The sequence below is a fragment of the Halichoeres trimaculatus genome, unplaced genomic scaffold, assembly GCF_033239565.1.
Source record: "Halichoeres trimaculatus isolate MK-OKI-2021-1 unplaced genomic scaffold, fHalTri1.1 fHalTri1_scaffold_16, whole genome shotgun sequence".
NCBI classification, from domain to species: Eukaryota; Metazoa; Chordata; class Actinopteri; order Labriformes; family Labridae; genus Halichoeres; species Halichoeres trimaculatus.
In genome coordinates this window covers 4,623,303-4,645,889 of record NW_027437194.1, presented here as the reverse complement: position 1 = coordinate 4,645,889, position 22,587 = coordinate 4,623,303, and the positions used below count along the sequence as shown (strand labels likewise).

General features: G+C 38.3%; 2 protein-coding genes, 1 long non-coding RNA gene and 1 other non-coding gene across 4 annotated transcripts; all 4 read left to right on the top strand.

Annotated features, from left to right (window-relative positions):
* The first annotated feature begins 342 nt into the window (after positions 1-342).
* Positions 343-3,685, top strand: mrps2 (mitochondrial ribosomal protein S2). The gene is made up of 4 exons (XM_074690521.1): positions 343-443; positions 687-803; positions 890-1,010; positions 2,856-3,685. The coding sequence occupies exons 1-4, from the start codon at positions 377-379 to the stop codon at positions 3,400-3,402; spliced, it is 852 nt and encodes a 283-aa protein (XP_074546622.1). The 5' UTR covers positions 343-376; the 3' UTR covers positions 3,403-3,685.
* Positions 3,686-5,591: 1,906 nt separating this feature from the next.
* LOC141805644 (uncharacterized) lies at positions 5,592-8,480 on the top strand. Its single transcript, XR_012599722.1, has 5 exons — positions 5,592-5,701; positions 6,899-6,959; positions 7,370-7,441; positions 7,872-7,925; positions 8,197-8,480. It is a non-coding gene; the product is annotated as an uncharacterized LOC141805644 (long non-coding RNA).
* LOC141805959 (small nucleolar RNA SNORA17) lies at positions 7,980-8,114 on the top strand. Its single transcript, XR_012599751.1, has one exon. It is a non-coding gene; the product is annotated as a small nucleolar RNA SNORA17 (small nucleolar RNA).
* A 2,158-nt stretch (positions 8,481-10,638) lies between the features above and the next one.
* dipk1b (divergent protein kinase domain 1B) lies at positions 10,639-22,561 on the top strand. Its single transcript, XM_074691054.1, has 5 exons — positions 10,639-11,267; positions 13,425-13,559; positions 19,128-19,235; positions 20,982-21,158; positions 21,243-22,561. Exons 1-5 carry the CDS (start codon positions 11,199-11,201, stop codon positions 22,053-22,055), a joined length of 1,302 nt encoding a protein of 433 aa, XP_074547155.1. The 5' UTR covers positions 10,639-11,198; the 3' UTR covers positions 22,056-22,561.
* The last annotated feature ends 26 nt before the right edge of the window (positions 22,562-22,587 follow it).

Here is a 22,587-nt window from a genome sequence, read left to right as displayed (position 1 = left end):
AAGCAAATCACACTATCTGTGGCACATGTCCTAAATTTTAAAAATAATTAAATAATTTCAAATTTCCTTCAGCAAGTTGGTCTCGATTAACTGCTGTTTCTTGTTGTGGGTGTGTCGATAAACCTGCCTTCAGTTTCATTTGTTCTTTCAAGCTTTGTTCCTCCTTAGCTTACAGCATTTCTGTTAAAATGTAAACTACAACTGAGTGTGATGAAGTCTTAAAACTTTTTAAAAAGTTTTTGAAAAAGTCTTAAAAAGGTATTGAAATCAACCTCAGGATTTTAGCATATATCCTGGGTTAGCATCACTCCAGTACAGTAGGTGGCGGCAAAGCGCAGGAATATAGTTGACTCCCTCCGCTCAACACAAAGAAGATATGGAAGTGCGCATGCGCAGTTTGCTGACCTTCCAAACAAGCATGGCAGCTCGGGCGCTTGCAAAAGGTAACTACAGATTACTCTATTATATGTTTTGTTTGAGATTGCCGGGTTAGGAATTTGGGATGTCCGTGACGACATCGTAGACTAGTTGTACAGCAAGATTTTCCTTTGTTACTAAAAGATAATGAAACGAATAATCTTAATGCTAACGTCAACAGCTAGCTTGTCATGTAGTGGTAATGTTAAATTTCACAAGTGTGACCAGTTTCTCCCCGCTGTTAAACCAGTACTGTGTCTTTTATTTAGGCCTGTGTGGGCTGCGACCCTCCCGGGCTGTTTCAGTCGGTTACACCTGTGCTGGACACCAATATACCACAGCCGCGTCCATAAAACCACCTCAGCCCCAGGCTGAAGATGTAACAGGTGAGTTCACACATCAAACTTCACAGCAGTAGTCTTAATTGTTTGACTGGTGGCTTTATTAATCACTTTTCTTTTTTTACCTACAGAACAACTGGTAAATCAATCGCTCGAGAAGCCGGACTTTTTCCGTGTGTCGGAGCTGATCTCTTTAAAGGAGCTGTTTGACGCCAGAGTCCATCTGGGTCACAAGAAGGGCTGCAGACACAGGTTGGTATAAAGTCAAACTCAGCTATTTGGATCACATTTATACTGTTACAGTTATCCAAAAAATAAACGAACAAAAAAAGTTGGAATGGTTTAGTCAGTCAATGGAATATTATTATTATTACCACTGTATATGTTGTCGATTTTCTGAGGCTCTAAGCCAGTTGATAATCCCTACACATGATAAAAAATAATAATAATAATAATACCAATAATCTACCCTAAGGTGAAAGTAGAAAATATTTGGGAATTTTAACAAACAATTATCAATTACTGGATAAATAAAGACACATTTTTTTCTAAGACATTAAAAACAAATGTTCTTTTTTTATATAACATGTGCAAAATAAATGACAGTATTGCAAAGATGTAGAAAGGTGTACAAAGTTGATTATTATGCTGTATCAGGAGCACAGAAAATAATCTCTGGAAATACAAAAAGGTTAATACTTGTGCAATTGCTGAAAAGCCTGTGTTGTTAGCAGGTGTTGTGTATTGCTTGTCACAGAGACTTATGCCTTTAGCCACCAAAGGTAAGGCGAGATCACAGGTTGTTTTTCTCAACCTAAAAAGAACATGGAAAGAAAGTGGGTACTCCAACATGTTTCCAACACTCGATATTTTAATACTTGGATCAGTTAACCCTGTAAAGCCCAAACCATTAAATAATTGACAGAAAATTTAAGTTCTTTGAACTTGGAGCCTTGATTGGTCCCTCTGAACAACCCCCCCAAAAAAAATTTCAAATATCACTTTCCATATTTGAGTTTCAATTTGTATCATATTTTATACATCAGGTCACAATGCTCAACAATTGTTTTTTTCCTGAACAAACAAAAACAAAATAAATCACAAACAAATCTAACAAATTTGCACTTCCAAACATAAACAGTGCTACCATCATGCAGTAGTGAGAAAGCCACCAATGGAACTTGCTGGGTGGAAGCCTTGAAAAAAATAACATGTCAGTAATTTACTCATTTTGCGGTTCACAACCTTTTATTTCGCATGGTGGAAGGCCTGAAAACAGTTTCTCTCCTTGTTTAAGCAAAGATGCACTCTGCTTTTCTGACAGTACACATGGGCAAAGTGGCCTGTGCACTGCCTGCATCTCTTGTCGGGTTTCCCATGTTGGGAAACGATCCCGGCCATCGTGTCATACAGCAGTACAGCAAGTTTCATACCTAGTTTTTAACTCTAAATGTACCAAATTATGTAATTTAAAAACAAAAAGACTGTATGTTGCTTGATTTTGGATATAATGCATGAAATACAAGTAAATGGCGATTGACTGTTTTACAGTTACATGACCCTATATTATATACCCGCTGTATCAAATTTGATACGCTATCTTCAACACGGTTTACTCAAACATATATTGTGAATATTTTAGTATTTTTACTTTGCATGAACCCAGTAACTGTTCCTATTGATGTGCCAGTAAATATTGTGATGTTTTTCTTACCTTACCCTTTTTAAACTTGGCAAAGTTCTTCTTGAAAAACCACCTGTGTCCAGTTCCTGAGTCATGGCAGTTTTAGTGTCACTGGAAGGGCGGCTAATGAGTGACTTACTACCCAGTGTTGGGTTTATCTGTGCACTGCATGTATCCGATTGTACACATCAGGTTTTTCAGGATAAAAAATACCACACTGCTTATGTGGAGGGCTGAAAAAAGTCATGTATCAAATATGATACGTTTGGCATTATAGGGTTAACATCTCTGTATTTCTGGATAGGACAGCTGAAGAGAGCCAGAAAACACAGGTAGTGGAGTTTTGAGGAAAAACTGCTGGAATATCTAAACAGTTTTTTGATATGCTTCTGTTTCCTATGTCTTTCTCGTAGGCTCATGGAGCCGTACCTGTACGGCAGCAGATTGGACCAGGATATAATTGATCTGGACCAGACTGTGCAGCACCTTCAACAAGCCCTGAACTTCACAGCTCACGTAGCATATCGTGGCGGCATCATCTTATTCGTCAGCCGCCGGCGTCAATTCGGCCACTTGATAGAGAACACTGCTAGAGACTGTGGCGAGTACGCACATACGCGGTACTGGCAAGGAGGCCTCCTCACCAACGCCAACGTCCAGTACGGCGTGGGAGTCCGCTTACCAGACCTCATCATCTTCCTCTCCACTCTCAACAATGTGTTCCAGCAGCATGTGGGGATCAGAGATGCTGCAAAGATGAACATTCCCACGGTGGGTCTTGTGGACTCAAACTGCAACCCCAGCCTGCTGACGTACCCAGTTCCTGGGAACGATGATACTCCAGCTTCCATGGAGCTGTACTGTCGCCTGTTCAAGATGACGATCAACCGCGCCAAGGACAAGAGGAGGCAGATGGAGCTACTGCAAGGCCTGTCGCCTCCTTCCACACCCAGCTTGTGACGTAATGACAAATAAGACTTTTTAAAATGCATCTTAAAGTCAAGACCACATCCTTGACTTTGATATTATATACTGTCCGAAAAGTAAAGCAATGTTCCAACCCTGGTGTCCATAATAAACTGTTCTCTACTGATGAAACAAAGACTTGTGCTGAAATAATCTTTCTTTTTTACCCTTTTACATCAGACAAATGGATGTCACTGTGTCTAAATACTCGATTGCATCTCTGAATTTTCTTTCTTTTGGTTTTCACGTTGGACCCTTGACCCCAAAGCAGTATCAACTGTAGAAAAACCTGATCAATGCCACTGAATTGACAAACATGTTGGGGTAGACTCAAGAAGTGGAAGAGATGTTTGAAAGGCCAGGCCATTTTTTTCCAGACCCCATCTTCAAACTGCATGTCGATCAGAACAGGTATTATAATAAGTGTGCGAGATGAACCCAACAAGAAGGATTAGAGGATTGTGCAAGAAAGCAGGACACGTGAATTTTACTATCCAGGCTTTTTCTTTGTAAGCTATATGAACATAGTGTGGAAATATTAGATATTTACCCAAGTACAATAAAACATCCTTTTGTGGGTAGAATCAAAGATACCTATTATTAATTACTTTGTGGTTTACAGCAGCTTTAAAGCCAATCTGCATCATTACTGACTTTTTTTTCATATCTTTTATTTTGATGGTTAAATCGAGAGATGTTTATGATTCTCTTAAAAGTTGTGGTAAAATATGCCAAATAAATTGTACTAATCACGAAGGGAATTGTTTTGATAAAGTTGAAAAAAATAAAAACTGTCAGTAACTTCAACTTCAACTTTATTGTCCCCTTTATTGGGAAATTTGCTTTGCAGGTGGCAAGGAAAAACACAAGAACACAGAAAACACAATCACGTCCAGACAGCACACTGAAATGGACAAGTGCACAGATAATCTGAAGGAAAACTGGAGGCAGCACCATTAATACGCACAAAAGCACAACAATGGTCAAATTCCACAACAAAGTAAATGAAGTGAAATACAAACACAAATATCTTACTCAAAATACAAAATGTCAAAGTCAAAACGAATGCAGCAAATTGTGCCTGATAAACATGATTAATAAATGACTTTCAAACTAGTGAAATTGAGTTTCTCATTGTTGAAAATGTTGCACTTGTTCTGCAAACAAAAAAATAAACCAGGGCACATAATTAGAGTTGTTCAGGTTAAAATGTGGTCCACATACAGTAATTTCCCTGCTTTTACTTAAAAAAAAAAAAAAAAAAAAAAAAAAAAAAAACTGTAGTTGCTTAATTTAATGCAAAAAAAATGTACAAAACCTTTAATTTGATTTATATTTATTTCAAACATAAAACAAACTGCACAAAATACACAACCATTAGACACACAGTTCAGCAATAAAAGCAAAACAAAATGAAAACGAGCTCTTGCAGCGTTTGAGAATATGCAGATGGGAGCTTAAAGCTTTTTTTTTTATGTCAGTGTTTATTTAACAGATAACAAATTACAGAAACTCAGACTATTAAGGAAGACGTAATGGGGAGATATATAGAGAAAATAAATTAAGAAAGATAAAATATACATGTTGAAATAAAATAAATAAGTTCACGTACTTTCCATAATGAATGTATTGATTAAGGCGCTTCTTGGTTTGGGGTAAGTGAAAATGAATTGTTTTGGCAAAGCAGTGTGTGCTCACTTTTCTTGTTTGTCATTACTCTTAAGGTGTCTATATAGAAATAGAATTAATTTATGAAAATATGAAAATTAGGTAGGGACTTGGAAAACCTCATTTAATGGATATGAAACTTACCCATGAGAATCATTAGATTTACTGTGAAGCAAATTGATTTGTCATTGCATTCAAATTTTGAAATAATATCTTTGGGTCTGACTGTTATGTATTGTTTAGTTTTATTAAAAACAAATTTCTCCAGGTCCCCCCAAAACACAGATGATGGTGGGCAAATACAAAACAGCTTAAAGCTTTTTTGAACCTGCCCCCACCTCCCATTTTACGTCAATACACAAATAAATAAACAAATACGAGTTTTGGTTTTATTAAAACAGAACAGCAAAGGCGGTTAAAAAAATTCAATAAAAAGTGCGCAGTATTGAACCTCCTTAGCCCAACACTGCAAACTCGTTATTTTCGGTTTTGCGAAGTTGCTAAGTTTGGTCGCTCTGCTCTACCGTAGCTACACAACAAGTGGTCCTGTAACGTCAAGCGGCTATGCTGTAAATAGATCGACCTTTTTAACGGCCAGAAAGGAAAATGCATCGAAGGCGAAATGGTGAGTGTGAGAATTTGACTAAAATCCATATTTTACGACTGTGTTTACTAAAGCATAATCATATTTTAAAATTACAATAGAAGTCAACCGACAGCCGTAATTTCTGAAGTTTGAACAAATGCGACACGTAGCAAAGCCTACATTAATGCTACATGGATGTCGTGTTACGGTATGAGACTTGTGTGGCATTGATAGCAGAGGAGTTTAATTTCAGATGAAAACTCGTAATGTGTGTTTCCTGTTTGTGCAACGTTCGCTCCACGTTGCATGCAACAGGTGATTTTAAGGTGTAGGTGTTTGAGTGCACTGAAACTATCGGTGTTTTTATCCTTATTTCCACATTTTTACTGATTAAATCTTAAACGTTTCCCTACATTCCAGCAGACTTTCTCATGTTATGTGACAGTGGGTGTGGCAGCTCCATGAACATCCTGAAACTTGCTTAACCTGTACATTGAGTACACAAGAGTGTACTGGGTGTAAAAGTGAGTGTGTGCCATGTATTTTATTAAGTTACTAGTTTAAATATGTCACCACTTTTAGCCATGCTGTTTTCTAACCAGTCTTTGTCAGATGCTAAAAATAGATGTAAAATATATCATGAGCGCCATGTCTGTTTGGCTACACATGTTGCTGTCGCCCTCTGGTGACAGGCTCCTGTCCTATAATCTGACCATGGCTTTTTTTTCTCTCTTTTTTTTATTTATTCCATTTTGATTCTAAAGAAAAAAAGTAATTAAGAAATAAAAGTGGAAATACAACATTTTATCCAATAAGGAATAAAAATGACACATTTTTTATGTTTTATTAAATATATTTTGAGAAGAAATCCACTCTGACGTTTTGTAAACATTGATTTTTGAGCATTAAATAACATAACCAACATAGTTAATGCTCCTAAATGGAAATATTGTTATTTCTAGGTTCATATTTCAAAGTCACGATATTTTAAAGTTTGCCACATTATTATTACAGTCAAATTTGCTCTCAACAAAACAGTTTAGAATATTCTTTTACTTATTCTCCCACATTGGGGAAATTGTTTTGTTACAGCAGTTTAAATGAAAGAATAAATAAAAAAGTGCACAAAGCAAAAAAATAAAAAAAAATCTTGAGTTTTTCTTGGTTGGCAATATGTTACTGTGATTAGGCTCTTGTGTCTGGAACAATATGTGAATATATATTTGTCATTTGTAGCAGTGGCCCTCAGCTCTGCATCATGGATTCCAGATGATGAAGACAGAGGCAGGGATTAATGGTATGTAAAAACAGCTTTATTATTTTGTGGGGCTTTTTGTGTTATCCCCTGCTTTATATTTCTAGATTTTTGTAACAAATAATTACCTTTTTGCTTTATTTCTTGGGTCTAATTACCCCCTTTTCATCCCCTAACCACCTTTTGGGTCATGACCGTTAATTACTTGTCCCTGTTTTCTTTGCCTGGTCTTAATCTCTTTTATTTTCTTTTATTCCCTTATATTTGTTTTTATCTGCTTTTAGTTGTTTTTACAATGTTTTCTTTTATGTGTCTGTTTTTACTTATCTGTTTTTATCATTTTATTTACAGCTCTATAAATAAAGTTGGTATGGTATGGTATGGTATGGTATGGTATGGTATGGTATGGTATGGTATGGTATGGTTTTCTGATGTGTTTCCCTTTTTTCCAGGTGTATGAACAGTCAGACGATCCCTAAGAACAGCTGTTCTCAGACACACAGATGACTGCCTTCCCTAAAATGGTAACCCATGTTGTTGTAATATAAATCTATGAGGTTAAAACTGCCCCTTGAGACTCAACACTGGCTGCAGTGTCTGTGTTGTGCAGCAAGCGGGCAGACAGTAAGTAAGTACCTGGCTCACGATGGCTCAATTTCCACTGTGTGGTGGACTTTGGGTAAGGAACCGGGCCAGATATTGAACTTACACTAAGCTAACATAACCGAAAAACATCGAATCACAGTAGAAAGGCAGTAACCCGCCATAGCTCTCAGTTTTCATTCTTTAACAAAATTCTTCTACATTCAATTTCTTGTCTCAACTTAAGATATGTTTCTGATTCCTATTCAAGTTTTTTTTAGCTGTTTGTTTGAACCTGTATTTCAAGCTCAAACTGTTTTTGGCTGATTGATATGCCACATTCAGACTGTTACTAACTGATTTGTTAAACAGAGGCCCTGATGGACCAGATAAACCTGTGGAGCAGCAGTCATGTTACGCTGGCAGGTAAGACGCCACCGTCTCCTCATTTGCTCTTGTGTTTTCTTTTCTCTCATCAAACCTGCCCCTCGAGGCGTTGCAGCCCGACTTTGTGTCGTTGCTGTGTCATGAGGTGGCAGATAGTAAACAGGTCAACATCATGTTCTTTCAGTACCTGCTCCAGTGGGGATTTGAAGTGATGTGTTTACCTATAAATCTGATTGTTTGTGTCTTATTAAAGTTTGTTTTTGTCTTTAACTTTTGGTATTTAATGTTTAATCCTGTTTTTCCTTCACAGAGCAGAATCAAATCATGGATGATCACATCTGAATCCACGTAATGTATCCCTTTAACAACTGGATGAAAACATTTTGCTTACACTTCGTTTACATTTTTGTAACATTTGATCTTTAAGATAAACAAAATCTCTGATAGACATTCAGATATTTTAATGAACCTGTTTTATGTTTTTTGGGATTTTATTCCTCTATATTTGTTCAATTTAGCATGTGTAATGTTATCATGTTCATTTTCCAGAGTGTCTCATATTCCTGCTTCTCAAAGGAACAGATTTTTTATTGTTTCAATAAAATAACTCAACTGTGAACACTTTTGATTTGGTGTTTTCATTTTCACACATTTGCCTTTAAAATTCTGCTTTTTTTGTTCTTTTATTCCATTTGTATCAAAAGTGAAGACAGCCTACGTGTTAATTTACTGCAAAACTGAGAACAACAGAAATCTCTGAAATTTACTTCACAATAAAAACAATGAAACTGTCAGGCCAGTGGTGCTCTGTTGTTCTTGTTTAGACCAAACTCTGCAGAGTCTGTGGTATAAAAGACTGTCTTAGCAGAGCCAAATTGACCGGACAGGTCCAGAAACATGACGTATTTAAAAAAATAAATTAAAGACAACAAGTAATGGCTAAATAGCTTGAGTAACAAAAGATTCACCAATTTACTTGTTAAGTATATTATATTAAAACATTATTTTTATTTTAAGGTGCTTCACAGGTAAGATTTTCTTACCTCATTGGCTGATTTTTTAAGCAATTCAGGCAACATTTTTTAATTTTCTAATATCTGGAAATAAGAAATTTTCTGTACTTATCAGTGAATTTTGCTTAGATTGACTACAATAAGGCAGCTTTTACTTAAAATAGGACAAAACTTGCGTTTTTGCAGTGTACTAAACAGGGGCAGTACACGTAGGTATTGAAACATCTTAGACGTTCAATATGTTAAATCGCATCCCCATACCGTACAGACTTCTTCAACATCACTCCCCTAACCGCCATATCAGATCTTTTGACGTCAACCTCCTGGACCCCGACACCAGGACCAAGCACCGCACCATGACCTTTCAAAACCTTAATCATTCTTTCAAAAATCGAAACCCACCTTTTCACGACAGCTTACAGGACCTGACTCCCACTATCATAAACACTCGTTTCTGTTTTTTGTTCTTTTTATTCTTTATCTATATTTATTTCATGTCTTCTGTAAAGAGTCTTTGAATAACTTTTTAAAATTTATATAAATCTGTTTTTTTTTTATTTACTGATTTATATTGGCTGATGCAGTGTGTAGGACTTGTAGTCATTAGGGACAGGTACCTTTCACATTTGAAGCGATATGGTACTAAAGCCCGGTACCTAGCGATTGGTATTGGTACTCAACAGCATCAAATTTTAGTACTTTTGTGTGTTTATGTGGAAATAAATATACATTTGTTTGATAACAAAATCTCAAAGTTTTTGAATTTAACATATTTATTTCTCAATATATAAACTTGTAATGCTGTGTTCAAGTCCAGCATGGAAAATCTCCTACTCTCCCACTCCCTCAAAGTCACAAGGATGCATTAAGGTACCTAAACATGGTACCATTTGGTTGCAGCAGATGTAATTCTGCCGTTACCCATGAAAGTACCTAATTCAGTACCTGCAGTCCTTTGTTATTTTTGTTTGTTTGTTTGTTTTAAGCTGGGTGCATAATTTAACACTGTCAGGCCTAAAAACTAACAATGAAAGCAGACATACTGCATAAACGAGGGCTAAGCAATCACACAGAAATTTAAATACCAACAGAAAAGCAGACAAAACAGACAAGCACATAGTTGTTAAAAAAAAATAAGGGCAGACATAGACAAGCAGCTACAAACATGAGCCTGAACTAACACTGACAAACATGCATTGGTGATGTTTTAGAGGAGAAATAGGACAATACTGTATCAAATGAATACATTTTTTGCAAGAGTTTTTCAAGAGAGGTATAAAAAATGAATTATGAAACATATTTAGTTTCAGATTTTTATCCTATAAGATCACTTTTAACACTTTAAAATTGTTGCCTATTCCAAGACTTTTTTTTTTTTTTACCTGAATATCACTTTCCACCTGCCACTATCCAGCTAAATGCTAAGTGTCTAACAATACATTATGTGCAATAGCAATTAAGTGTAAAAGCAACGAATAATAAAAAGAAAACCATGAAAAGAGTCATTTTATCGCATAAACCTAACTAAAACTGAAAAATTGTCCAGCCCAGAACATTTTAAAATATTTTATTATGTTAAATTATCAATGGGGGATTCTGATCTCAACATGCGTTTCTAATTTTATGACATGTTGTGGATCAAAAGTCAAAAGCAACTGGTATTTTTATATTTATTGCTTGATATGCACTTGATATGCATTGGTCCGGGCTTCCGTAGCAGCCTGTGTTTGTTTCTGTCAGGAGCGTCAGGAGCAGAGAGATTTCTGTCGGAGGAATAAAAATCCTCTCCCAGCTGAGCTCTCTCCTCTTCCCCTTTAAGAAGCGCAGTGATGAGCGGCTGGGAAACGGAGGCTGTGTGCAGTCATCGGGCTATTTCTGTGTCACAATTTTGTGCAGTTTCATTTGATTAGATCATGAAAAACAGCTTTTGCATTAATCGGCTTTGCCGGTGATCGCAGCTGGACGCCGGAGAGGAGGCAGGTCTCAGATTCCGGGGCTGAAGCGCAGGTTTTTGTGGCGCATATGGAGCCGAAATCTGAAATTGCTCAATTTCAAGGACGCGTGTTTTGTCTTCGGTGTATGATTTATATTGACACTTTGGATTACGAGCCTTAACCATCAGCCTGTGGCGTTGATGCAGGAAAGAGCAAGTGAAAGAAAACAGGACGGCAGTTGTTGCGATCAGTAGTTAAACGCTGGTTTGGGGTATTTTACGACTCATGGCGCAGGTTTTCAGTGAGGATGTGATCACACAAGGATCTCTGGTTTCTCGCTCCGCAGCATCCACACAAAGTCGCTCATGATGCCCAGAGCATTTCGGAGGCTGGTTCATTTGGTGCTCTTCTGCCCTCTGTCAAAAGGTCTGCAGGTATGATGTCACTCCGTCTTTGTGTCTATGACATGAGCCGCTCAGTCTGGCTGCATGTCACTGTGCCAGGGCAAAATCTGCGCCATGGCATGGGTCCCTTTCACATGCATCAAAACAATGTGGAGGATGAGGAGGAAATAGAGCAGATACGTTATCAATCCAGAGGTCAAGTGTTCATGTGTTTATTTATTGGTGTGTTAGGCCTCAGGAGTGAAAGGAAGCAGCTGATCAGAGGTGACACTAATCCATAAGTCAATTTAAAAAAGACAATTTTGATTATTTATTGAGGGGATGTTTCAGGCTCAATATCAGTTATTTTCTAGATTTTAGGGGTTCACTTTTGGTTCATGATAAAAGGAGTTTAACCAACTTTTGACATTTTGTTTTGCATTTAATATTGCTTTCGATTTTTTCGATTAATCGATTAATCGATTAATGACTGCCTAGCTTCCACTAAATTGGATTTTTATTATTTACTTAGTCTAATAATGTGTAACTTTTTTTTATACTTCTTTTTTTTAGAATGTAATATATTCATGTATATGTCAATTAGGGCTACAGCTATCAAATATTTTAGTATTCGAGGATTATACTGAAAATTCCATCAATTAATCGAGTAATCGGGTAACACACATTTGTTTAGTTAAAGTGCAGTTGTTTTTCAAATGAATTTTTTTTCAAGCAAGTGTAAAACCAAGTGACTGCTTTCATATCAGTCTTCAAACTCCAGAAAAGAAGCTAGGTTTGTTGCTAGTTGCTATTTTGAAAAAAAAGAGGCGACTTGAGGGGTCTGAAAACTCTCTAAATATAGCGTCAGCTCTATTTGAAATACCATTCAATTAAACGATTCCTCAAGGCGGAAAAAAATCCTCCATTATTTTTTGTAATCAAGTACCTCGAGTTTTTCGAGGAATCGTTTCACAGCTCTGATGTCGATTCCTCTTCTATCTGGCCTGCAAGGGACTGCAGATGAATATTAGCCTTATGGCTAACTCTGGCATATATGTGTAAATAGGAGATAGACCGATATGTTTTTTTCAGGGGTGATACAATACCAATTATTAGCAGCTATCAAATATTTTAGTATTCGAGGATTATACTGAAAATTCCATCGATTAATCGAGTAATCGGGGAAAACAAATTTGTTTAGGTTAAGTGCAGTTATTTTTCAAATGAAAATTTGTTTCAATCAAGTGTAAAATCAAGTGACTGCTTTCATATCAGTCTTCAAACTCCAGAAAAGAAGCTAGGTTTGTTGCTAGTAGCCATTTTGAAAAAGAGGCGGCTTGAGGGGTCTGAAAACTCTCTAAATGTAGCGTCAGCTCTATTTGAAATACCACTCTTTGATTTTTTTTTTTAACTGAATGATACCTCCAGGCAAAGAAAATTTCTCAATCATTCTTTTTAATCGAGTACCTCGAATTATTCGAGGAATCGTTTCAGCTCTAATGTTGATTTCCTCTTCTATCAGGCCTGCAAGGGACTACAGATGAATATTAGCCTTATGGCTAACTCTGGCATATTGTAGATAGACCGATATGTTTTTTTGAGGGCCGATACCAATACCAAATATTGGTGGTCAAGGAGGCCAACAACTGATTATTGGAGCTGATATTCGTTTGCAGTAGAAGTGAAAATATAGGTGTCCAAATTTTGAATAACGCATGCTCCAACACCTCACTTTGTTTAAATGCCTTATTTTCTTATAAAGGCAAATGAAAACTAAAAAAAAAATAAATAGTTTTCTACAGTCTATTAAGTTGTCCAAAGTTTTCAATGTAACTGAAATGTGTTATCTGTCACCTGTCTTAGTTTTTAAGTTGCCTAAGGTATGCTACTGTGAGTGGGACAATACTGGAGACAGAGAAGTGGTTTCAGACAGAAATGTGGCTGCATCAGAGCCGAGATAACTTAGTTTGAATTTGTATTCTTTTTAAAAAGGCGGATGCCGATATGCTTCAAAATGCCAAATATCAGCACCGATAACTGGCCAACCTTGGTGGCATTTCTAAAATATATTCACTTTCACCAGATTAACAAATGACTAAAGATGCATTTATACGTCTGTTAGTTAAAAGCAAAACATGTTCAATCGTTGTGTAAATTGTTAACATGATCAGTTTTCACCTCTCTTAATTCTGCTCCCTCCCTCTACAGAGTCGTCTCCCTGCCATCAAGGTGAAATACCTTCTCCTGGCATGGCTCGGCATCCTCATCGCCAGCTGGGTCATCTACATGCAGTACGCCTCTTACTCTGAACTCTGCCGCGGGCATGTCTGCCATATGGTCATTGTAAGTAAACTCTCAATATTATGACTACGCATTTCATCACTACAAACAGTATGTGTGTGACGAGGAGGCAACACAAAGTGAAGGAGTTTGAGTCTTTAAGCTCTGCTGGACGACCATCTCTTATTTCAGTCACTGATTCAATATGTTCCTGAAATACAAGGTAAATACAAGAGGACACAGCAGAGGTATCACGATCAGATTCCAGTTACTGAAGCCTTCAGACCGCCATGTGGTGAAAATATAGAAAGCACAGAAAATGCAAGCTGAACAAATTCAATATTTGAGAAAAGCTACAACGGCACATCAATAAAACATTGATTTGTTTCCAACCCAGAAAAGAACATGCAGTGCAATTCGTTTCAAGGATGTCTGACAGAAAAAACTATCGCTGTGTCTCAAATCGGATACTTCCGTTGGTACACTTGTATGACTGCATATACCACATTCCTGTAAGAGTGGTGCACAAACTCTTACAGGGTGTTGTCTCAGATCAAACACTGCCTCTTCACACTCACTGGCGAGGATGATCGCATCTACTGTTAGCAGTAGTCCCTCTGTTATCCTTTACTTACAACCGCCATCCATCGATTGATGTGTTCTCGCCCCTTCTACTACGAAGCTACATTCTTCCACATTTATTTTTAATACCAATATTTTCTGATGCTGTGTAAAGTACCTTTAAAAGCAGCTTATTTTTTGTTGCATCCATGTCTATTCTACCCCAACATGAATGAGCTTTTTTGCCGTAACTTTAAGCTAACAACAAAACCTCTCACAACAACCGATTTTACACAACACACTAGATATAAGTCAGACAAGTAACATTGGAAGTTTTCAAAATAAACATTAAAAAATCTGCTTTATAAAAGTATATAAAAATGATTATTATCCAGCTGGACAAACTGGCAACAACATGTTCAACAGGAAAACTCTCAGAACAGGCAATAGTGGGGAAAAAGAAACAAAAACAGACATTGTATTAAAAATGAAAAATTAAACCTTACAAACTGTTAAATAGAACCCTCATGCAACCTCTGCTGCAGACTTAAGCTGGTAAATATGCAATATTTATGTTAGCTTAGTTTGCTAATTATGATGCTAGCAGTATACTCTTTGTTTTTAGGATATATATTTTGGCGTAATTCCCTAAAGGTAGGGTCTGCACACATTCACAAGCCAAGCAACCACCTGCAGCATCATGTTTCTACATGGGAGACCTGACCTCCATGCTAGCACAAGCTAATCAGGGGTATTTGACACATACCTTGTTAGCAGGAAGCTAACTGGTGTTGCTCTTCACCCTGAGCTACTGCTTTTCAGTTCCTGAAAAGTTGAGCCAAACTTCACTCCCATTTAGGGAAAAGTTGTATCTGTTTTCGTTTCTCTTTGGTTGTGTTTTCTTGCTATGTGCTACGTCCACTATCATAGCCACCCAGGTTAGCTTCCTCCACTCGCTAATCGACAGGCAAAGCCACTTGCACACTGGGCGCTCTGTGATTGACTGATGTAACCACGTCTACTCTCCGCCCAGAAACATCCTGATACAAAGAAAACATTAACATCCAGGCAGAGGAGGGGGTTTGAGGCAGACACAGACACTAACACACATGTATAGAGGCCTAGAAGTGACGATTGAGCAGGATTATTCTTATAGACCTTCTGTTTTTTAGGAAAATCCCGTAGACTCCACCTTTTACTTAGAGAGGATAATTTTTTTTAGCCTTTCAGTGATTTTTCTGCCTGCTCTGTTTACAACATTGCCTTTAACAAATGCTGTTTGTCTTCTTTAATGTACCGTACAAAGTAAAAGAGGCAGCTTTAGCCTTTGCGGCTAATTCCAGCTGTAGTCCCCGGCCAGTTGTCAATAAGCAACCTAAAAAATATTTCAATTTCAATAAAATGCACAACATTTATAATAACATCAACCCCAAACAAAAACGAGAAGACAAAACAAGTTACACACAGATCGAGCAGACACACACAAAGCATATCAAATCAGTTCATCCAACAGATATAAAAGTGCCAATTGCATTGCACACTGCCCAGCAAAAAATCAGTTATGACAAAAATGCTGGTTTTCCAGTAGCCAAGCTTTAAGCTGTTTGGTAAAAGAGGTCAAGGTTGGGAGTTCATGTATTGTGCTTGGAACTGAGTTCCAGGTGTGAGATGCCCGAACAGAAAAAAGTGGCTTGACATTAGGCACTTTTTCTAAAAGGAACAACTCAGCCACCTCTGGAACCAGCTCTTGCTGACTTATTTGAGTTGGTTTTTTTTCCAATGCTGAATGAAAACACTCTTCCAAACAACAGTTTTCCATTTCAGTTCCAGAAAAATACTTATTTATTATTCTATTTTGTGGCAGCTACTAATGTTATGACAAAGTGAGAAATAACAACATACAGGAAAGAACATGGTACATTTGGATAGATTAGGATGATAATGTAGCCCAGGAAATTCATATCTACAGGGAAGTAGCAAAACATTAAAGAGGGGCTATTGTGCTTTCCAACATTTTAAACATAGATATAAAGTAACATTGCTAGATGTCTGTACAAAACATGTGCAAGATTTTTGACTGGTGTTGTAGAAATCACTTAATCTGTTAAAATGATGAGGTCATTGCAAAAGGAACTCCAAACTTGTTCATTAGATGTTTGGGGAGTTGGCCTCAAATACCAAGGTCTTCCCAAAACTCTGAGGGCTGGCCAATCAGAGTGAAGGGGGTTTGTGGAACAGGAATCTTTAAAGAGACAGCAGCTAAAACAAAGCATAGAGGCTGTTTTCAGCTGTAAACTATGTAAAGCCACTACGGGTCTACCAGAGGGTCAATATAAGACTGAAAAAATAATAGATTACCCCTCTTTGAGCATTAGATGAAGACACAGAGTAAAGTAGAACTACATACACAAGTGGTGAAGCCAACCTGATTAACTCTCAGTCAAAAAGTCATGCTAGTTGTACTTAATCTGAAACGTTTATCACATACATTAGCTTTGTTAGCAAGAAGTTTAAGCTAGCAGAAATCACCCTGAAATGAGCATTTTTTCAGATGAAACCTCTACAAAAGACTGTCATACTGTGTCAGCCTCTTTGTTTGAATGTGGCCTCCGTTTCTGGGAAAGGACACAGCCTGTAGCTAAACTCCTCCTGCTGTGCCCAGCTGTTTCTGCTGCTGAGAACGGAACAAGCACTGACATTTAATGAGACATTGACAGAAACAATGGCATGCATAATGAAAGATCAATGATGTGACCTCATTGTTACAAATAATCAAATCTGCTCAACTGTGCCATTCAGGGTTCCCAGCCGTCGCCTTTCACTTTGAGGGGATGTAATAAATCGAGGCCAATATGATTACACGGACATGTTTATTGTCAGGAGTATTACTGCTGACAAGTGAGTTTTTATAGGCTGCAGGACGGGTTTGACTCTGCCTGTCGCTGCTTTTTATGTTGGAGGAGCTGTTTGTGAGCATGACTACTCTGAGCTGGGAGGAGAGGTGCATTGTGGGGGTGCGTGGGAGCAGAAATGTGGTGGTTACCTGCTGTTTTGGAGGTGAAGGATTTAGTCCTGCTCAAAGGTAAACTGTGCACGGTGTCGGACTGTGATCATGCTGGGTTTTTGGCAGGTAGGCCTGAACATCAGAAGTGAGCAGGATACTTTATTTCAAAGCTCATTTTGGTGCTGACCACAGAAATTTCCTCTTCTCCAGGCCTCAAGAGCCTCAAGGGAAGAGTGAATGTTAATGTCTGACCCTAACCCTGATTCTTAACTGCCTGTTTCACCTTTTGTGTGATTACTACTTTACAATTTTTACATCTTTTGCAAGAACGTCAGTACACGTCTCAGTGATATTCACACAGATGTTGGTACACTGCAAAAACTGAAATCTTGAAACTTTGAAATTGTATTGTTTTCCATTTAGAAACAACATTTGCAAAAAAAGACAAAAATATACACAATTACTTTTTGAGATAACTACTAATATACCTAATCCCAACAAAACAAAACTAATCAGTGGGATACTGTCTTTTTTTCCATGTGCACCTTGTGCATTAAGCAGTTCAAAAGGTCACTTTCAGCAGAGAGTGTTGGCCATGTCTCAGTGAGCAGACTTTAAGGTGTCCCATTTTTCAGTTTCTTGAGGAAAAATGTGTTTTGAATTCTTAAAATATGTGTTAGTCTTTCCATATCATATATCTTCTCTACAATGTGCGGCCAGTTCTTTGAAGCAGGGGGTTCCTCTTGGCACCAATTTCTACGTATTGCCTTATTGGTGGCCACAAGCAAAATTTTAACCAAGTAGCTATTCTTATATTGTACAATGTCTTCGGTTTAGTTACCAAGGTACAGAACAGAGAATGTCTCAGGTAGCTAATAATCCAGAATTGTTTTTATTTTATACCAAACATCATTCCTAAACCTCCCCAAATTTTTACAGTTCCAAAAGATGTGAGCGTGATCCACATTTACTTGTCCACACAGTCTCCAGCACGTTTGTGGCTTACTTGAAAATGCACTTTTTGTTTTTTGGTGTAATGAAAAATCTCATAAGAACAAAAAAAAAAAAAAACAAAGTTCTTTCAAAATCCTGGAGCTGGTGGTTGTTTGTTGTTGTACATCGCATACGTTTTGCCACTCTTGAGTTTCACTTTCTTTTTCCTTTCTATACTTCATATAATGTGTTGAGTTCCTTCACCTGTCAAGAAACCTTGATAAGTTGTTGAAACCACTCTTTTTATATTGTTATATACACTTTACACTGAGTCACAATTGCCTTGTTGAATTCCTTTGGTAAACCTGGTTTGAAGTCTTTAACAAAATAATTTCTGACCTGCAGATATCTGTAGAAGTCCAATTTTTCTAAATTGAATTCCTTCCTTAATTTGGAAAATGTTTTAAATTGCATCCATCCATTATTGTGCACATGGCTGTCATAGCTCTGTTTGCCTGTTTCCTGGATCTGTTATCCAGACGACCTGGTATAAAGTTTGAGTTATGTGCCATCCAACTAAAAAAGGTTAATTTCCTTCTCAAAATTGCAAAAACTGAAATCTCACCAAATTTCTGGAAAATTTCAGGCCATTCAGGTCCCAACATTGTTAAGACCTTGTTAAGAGTTATTGTGTTAAAAGGAGCCAAAGTTTCAACTCCTAGGCAGTTACATTAACGTCTACTTTTGGCAGAAGGACTGTTTACACATCCATCAAATACGGAGTGAAACTGGTATTCATTTGGTTTTAACCTGTGACTCAGTCCAGTATTTACTCTCCTTTTAACTTTTTTTGTTTGTTTTTGGTCTCTACAAACTCTGGGATTCTAACTCTAGAGCTTGTAAACACTGTAATTGGCCTTTTCAGTCCTCTGCTTGATCCTGAACAGGTCAAGTGGAGTTTGCAATCTTTTATTTCTGTATTGTATAAAAGAAGAAACTGAAGTGAGAAACCACCTCCACATATTTGAATTTTGTACTTTCCCTGCACATGAAAGTTGCAGAGCATTGAGGCTAAGAGAGAAGCACCTGGTTCCTGTGGTTTTCTGTGATGCATCTCCTGTTTCTGTTCGCAGTGTGATCACTACAGACGCGGCATCATATCAGGCTCATCCTGCAAGGCTCTGTGTGATCAGAGGACTCTGACTCTGCAGCACTGCATGTCCACCTCCTCCACATATCAGGTACAAACACACACATGCACACACATCTTCCTCATGATGACCCTGTCTAACTAAAGTGGTCTAGTTTGTTGTATTTTTTTTTTGTTGTATAGAGAAAATTTACAAAAGTGATGCTTCTATGAAAACTGAGAGGCCCATTTCAATGTTACTGTCACTGCTCACATATTTCCATGCATCCTTTACAATGGCATTGCAGTTAACTAATACATCCACCAGGGGGAGCAGCCCAGAGTCAAAACTTTATGACAACAACAAACTCAAAAACAACCAGAAAAGCAGTCCGAGAGCGCAGACCTCCGCCAAGCATATTGTGATTGTCACCAACACTTTAGTCCTTCTTTAATGTTATACTCCCTTCCAGCAGACTGTCTTCTACAATTTGGTGTTAGTTGCAGGTTTGTATGATAATTTGTTTCCTGACAGTGTTGAAAACTATGATGACCCAGTACATATTTCATATTCTGGATCTTAGTATCCAAAATATTGGCAGGATCTGGATCGTACTTTTACATCTGTCAGAAATGATGGTGACCTTGTCTTGTATTGTTTTGAAAAGCAATCCAACCATTTATGGTGGAGTTATATACACATATGGCGAAAACGGGCCTATCTCCTAATGATAAAGAATCCTTTGAAAAAAGTCCTGGATCCAGACAGTGATCCAGATCACCTCCAAAATTTAATCACTTCTTCTTTATCCCATTTTGAACATTTCCTGAAAATTTAATCAAGATCCGTTCTTCACTTTTTGAGTTATGTTGGTCACAAACAGACTGACTCTCCCAAAAACATGACCTCCTTGGCAGAGGCAAACACGGCGACTGTGGAGGTTGTATTAATAATGTTCCGCTTGCATAAAAAGACAAAAATGGAGGCAGTATTGTAGGAAGCGGTGGTTGGTGAGGCTGTTAAATGCATCGCAAAAGTTCCGTCATTGTTTTTTCCTCTACGTGTCTCACTAAAGCTACGTATTGAGTTGTAACAGCAACACTGCCCCCATGGTTTCCAGTGGTACTGCTTCGTTTGGTCCGAATCTGTAAGCTTTATGGAAATGTCCTACTGATCCAGGGAAATTTCTCAGTATGCAATGGACCAGTCTACCTGGAACACTGTTTCCCCCAATGCACAGCGCTAACGCTGTTTGTATAAGCAGGTGGCAGGTTTTGATGAATTACCACCATCTACTGGAATGAGTCAGCATTACAACTACAATACAACCACACCAACATTAGACAGTCCGTGACATAGAAGTGAAACGATGCAAAAGAAACACAAGTAAATCTTGTTACTTCTAATTGTAAAAGAGGTGTTTACTTCTACAAAACCATTAAAGCCCCTCCAAAAACCCACTAATTCACTTTTAAAGCCATACGTGGGTTATACAGAAGTGGTTTTTCCATCAGCTGTAAAAATAGAAATCCCTTCCAGATTTATTTTCAGTAAACAATGTAACTTTTAGTGTAAGGTTAAAAATCAAACATAAGGATTCTGCTATGATGTGGTTAACAAATTAACAAAAAATGTTGAGGTCCACCCAAAGTTTGTGTTTTACATTTATAATCAATGCTAAATAAAATCCATCACAGCTCCATTTTCCAAAACTGAAAACCTGTGACCTGAAAAAGTGTAGTGCTCCGTCCGTAACGTTGAGCATAAATGGGCCTTAATCCTCATTCACCATCTTACTGTTTCACATTCATGCTGTACATTCCTACATAGCGTAACTCTCACTGTCGTTGACTGCAGGTGTACAGCGGGCTGTGGAAGGAGAAGCCTGTTGTGATAAAATGCGGCGTCGAGGATCCCGTGAAGATTGAAGGCGCTCCTGAGTCCGTCCTGAGACAGGAAATCACTTTATTCGACAAACCCACTCGTGGAACCTCCATGGATGAATTCAAAGAGATGCTGCACGGTTTCCTGAAGGTCTTTCTCATTAAGTATTTTCATCTTGAGCCATCATTTAAATCTCAATCAGTCATTCATTTACTTCCCAACCTTCTTTTGTAGGCCAACCTTGGAGAGCAGCCATCTCTGAGCACCCTGGTGGACAGGGTCATCACCCTGGCTGATGTCAACCAGGATGGCAAAGTGTCTCTAGCTGAGGCTAAATCTATCTGGGCTCTCCTCCAGATAAACGAGTTCCTTTTGATGGTGGCGCTGCAGGAGAAGGAGCACACCGCCAAGCTGCTGGGCTTCTGCGGGGACCTTTATGTAACAGAGCGAGTGGGCCACAGCTCCCTCTACAGGCTGGAGGTGCCTCACTACCTGCAGGCCTTAGTACCTGAGGCCTTGAGCTCCAGCCTGAACCACTGGCTGGCACCATCCTGGCCACGCAGGGCGCGCATCACCATCGGCCTGTTGGAGTTTGTGGAGGAGGTCTTCCACGGCTCTTACGGGAGTTTCCTAATATGTGACACCAGCCCTCGCCACGTGGGCTACAACGCCAAATTTGACTGCAAGATGGCCAACCTGCGCAGTGTGGCGTCTGAGGCGGTCGTGAGGGGATATCTGAAGGGGCGGCGGTGTGAGACGAACGCAGACTGTACGTACGGCCAGGACTGCACAGCCACCTGCGACCGACTGGTTAAACAATGCAACACGGAGGTTGTACAGCCCAATCTCGCCAAGGTTTGTGTTCTGCTGCAGGATTACCTGCTGTTTGGAGCGCCCTCAGACCTCCGCGGGGATCTGGAGAAGCAGCTACGCACATGCGTGACTCTCAGCGGCCTAGCAAGCCAGATGGAAGTGCATCACTCACTCGTCCTTAACAACCTGAAGACCTTACTGTGGAAGAAAATTTCTAACACTCAATACTCTTGAAAACATGTTTTATCAGAGACAGTGGCTATTTATATTCTGACTGTGAAAAAGAGAAACTGTGAAACACTGAATATATGATGTGAAACCGCAGATGATGCAGACTCTCACAGCCCCCCCATGAGGCTGTTATGCTGTTGTTTTCTGATGCATAATTTGAGAAGCACATTCATCTGTTGAGGCGTAATATTCTCAGGGCACTGCCTGTAAGTTAATTTGTAAAATAATATGTGAACTTAGTTTTTAAAATAGTTTCTTAGACTACTCACTAATCTGTCATGGTGTGAAAGTTTTTGTACAACTGTACATATAAAATGCATAATGTTCCCTCAATGGGATGATTAGTTGATGCAACACTGCTCATAAAAAGATGAAAGTGAAATAGAAAAACTAGTATCTATCCAATATTGGTAATGTACACAAATCAACCTTCACAGACTGAAGATGTATAGGACAATCATGGGAGGAATTCAGTTAACATGTTATCCACCAATAAAGTCAAGAAGTGGCCAATGTGTGTGTCTTTGTGAACTAT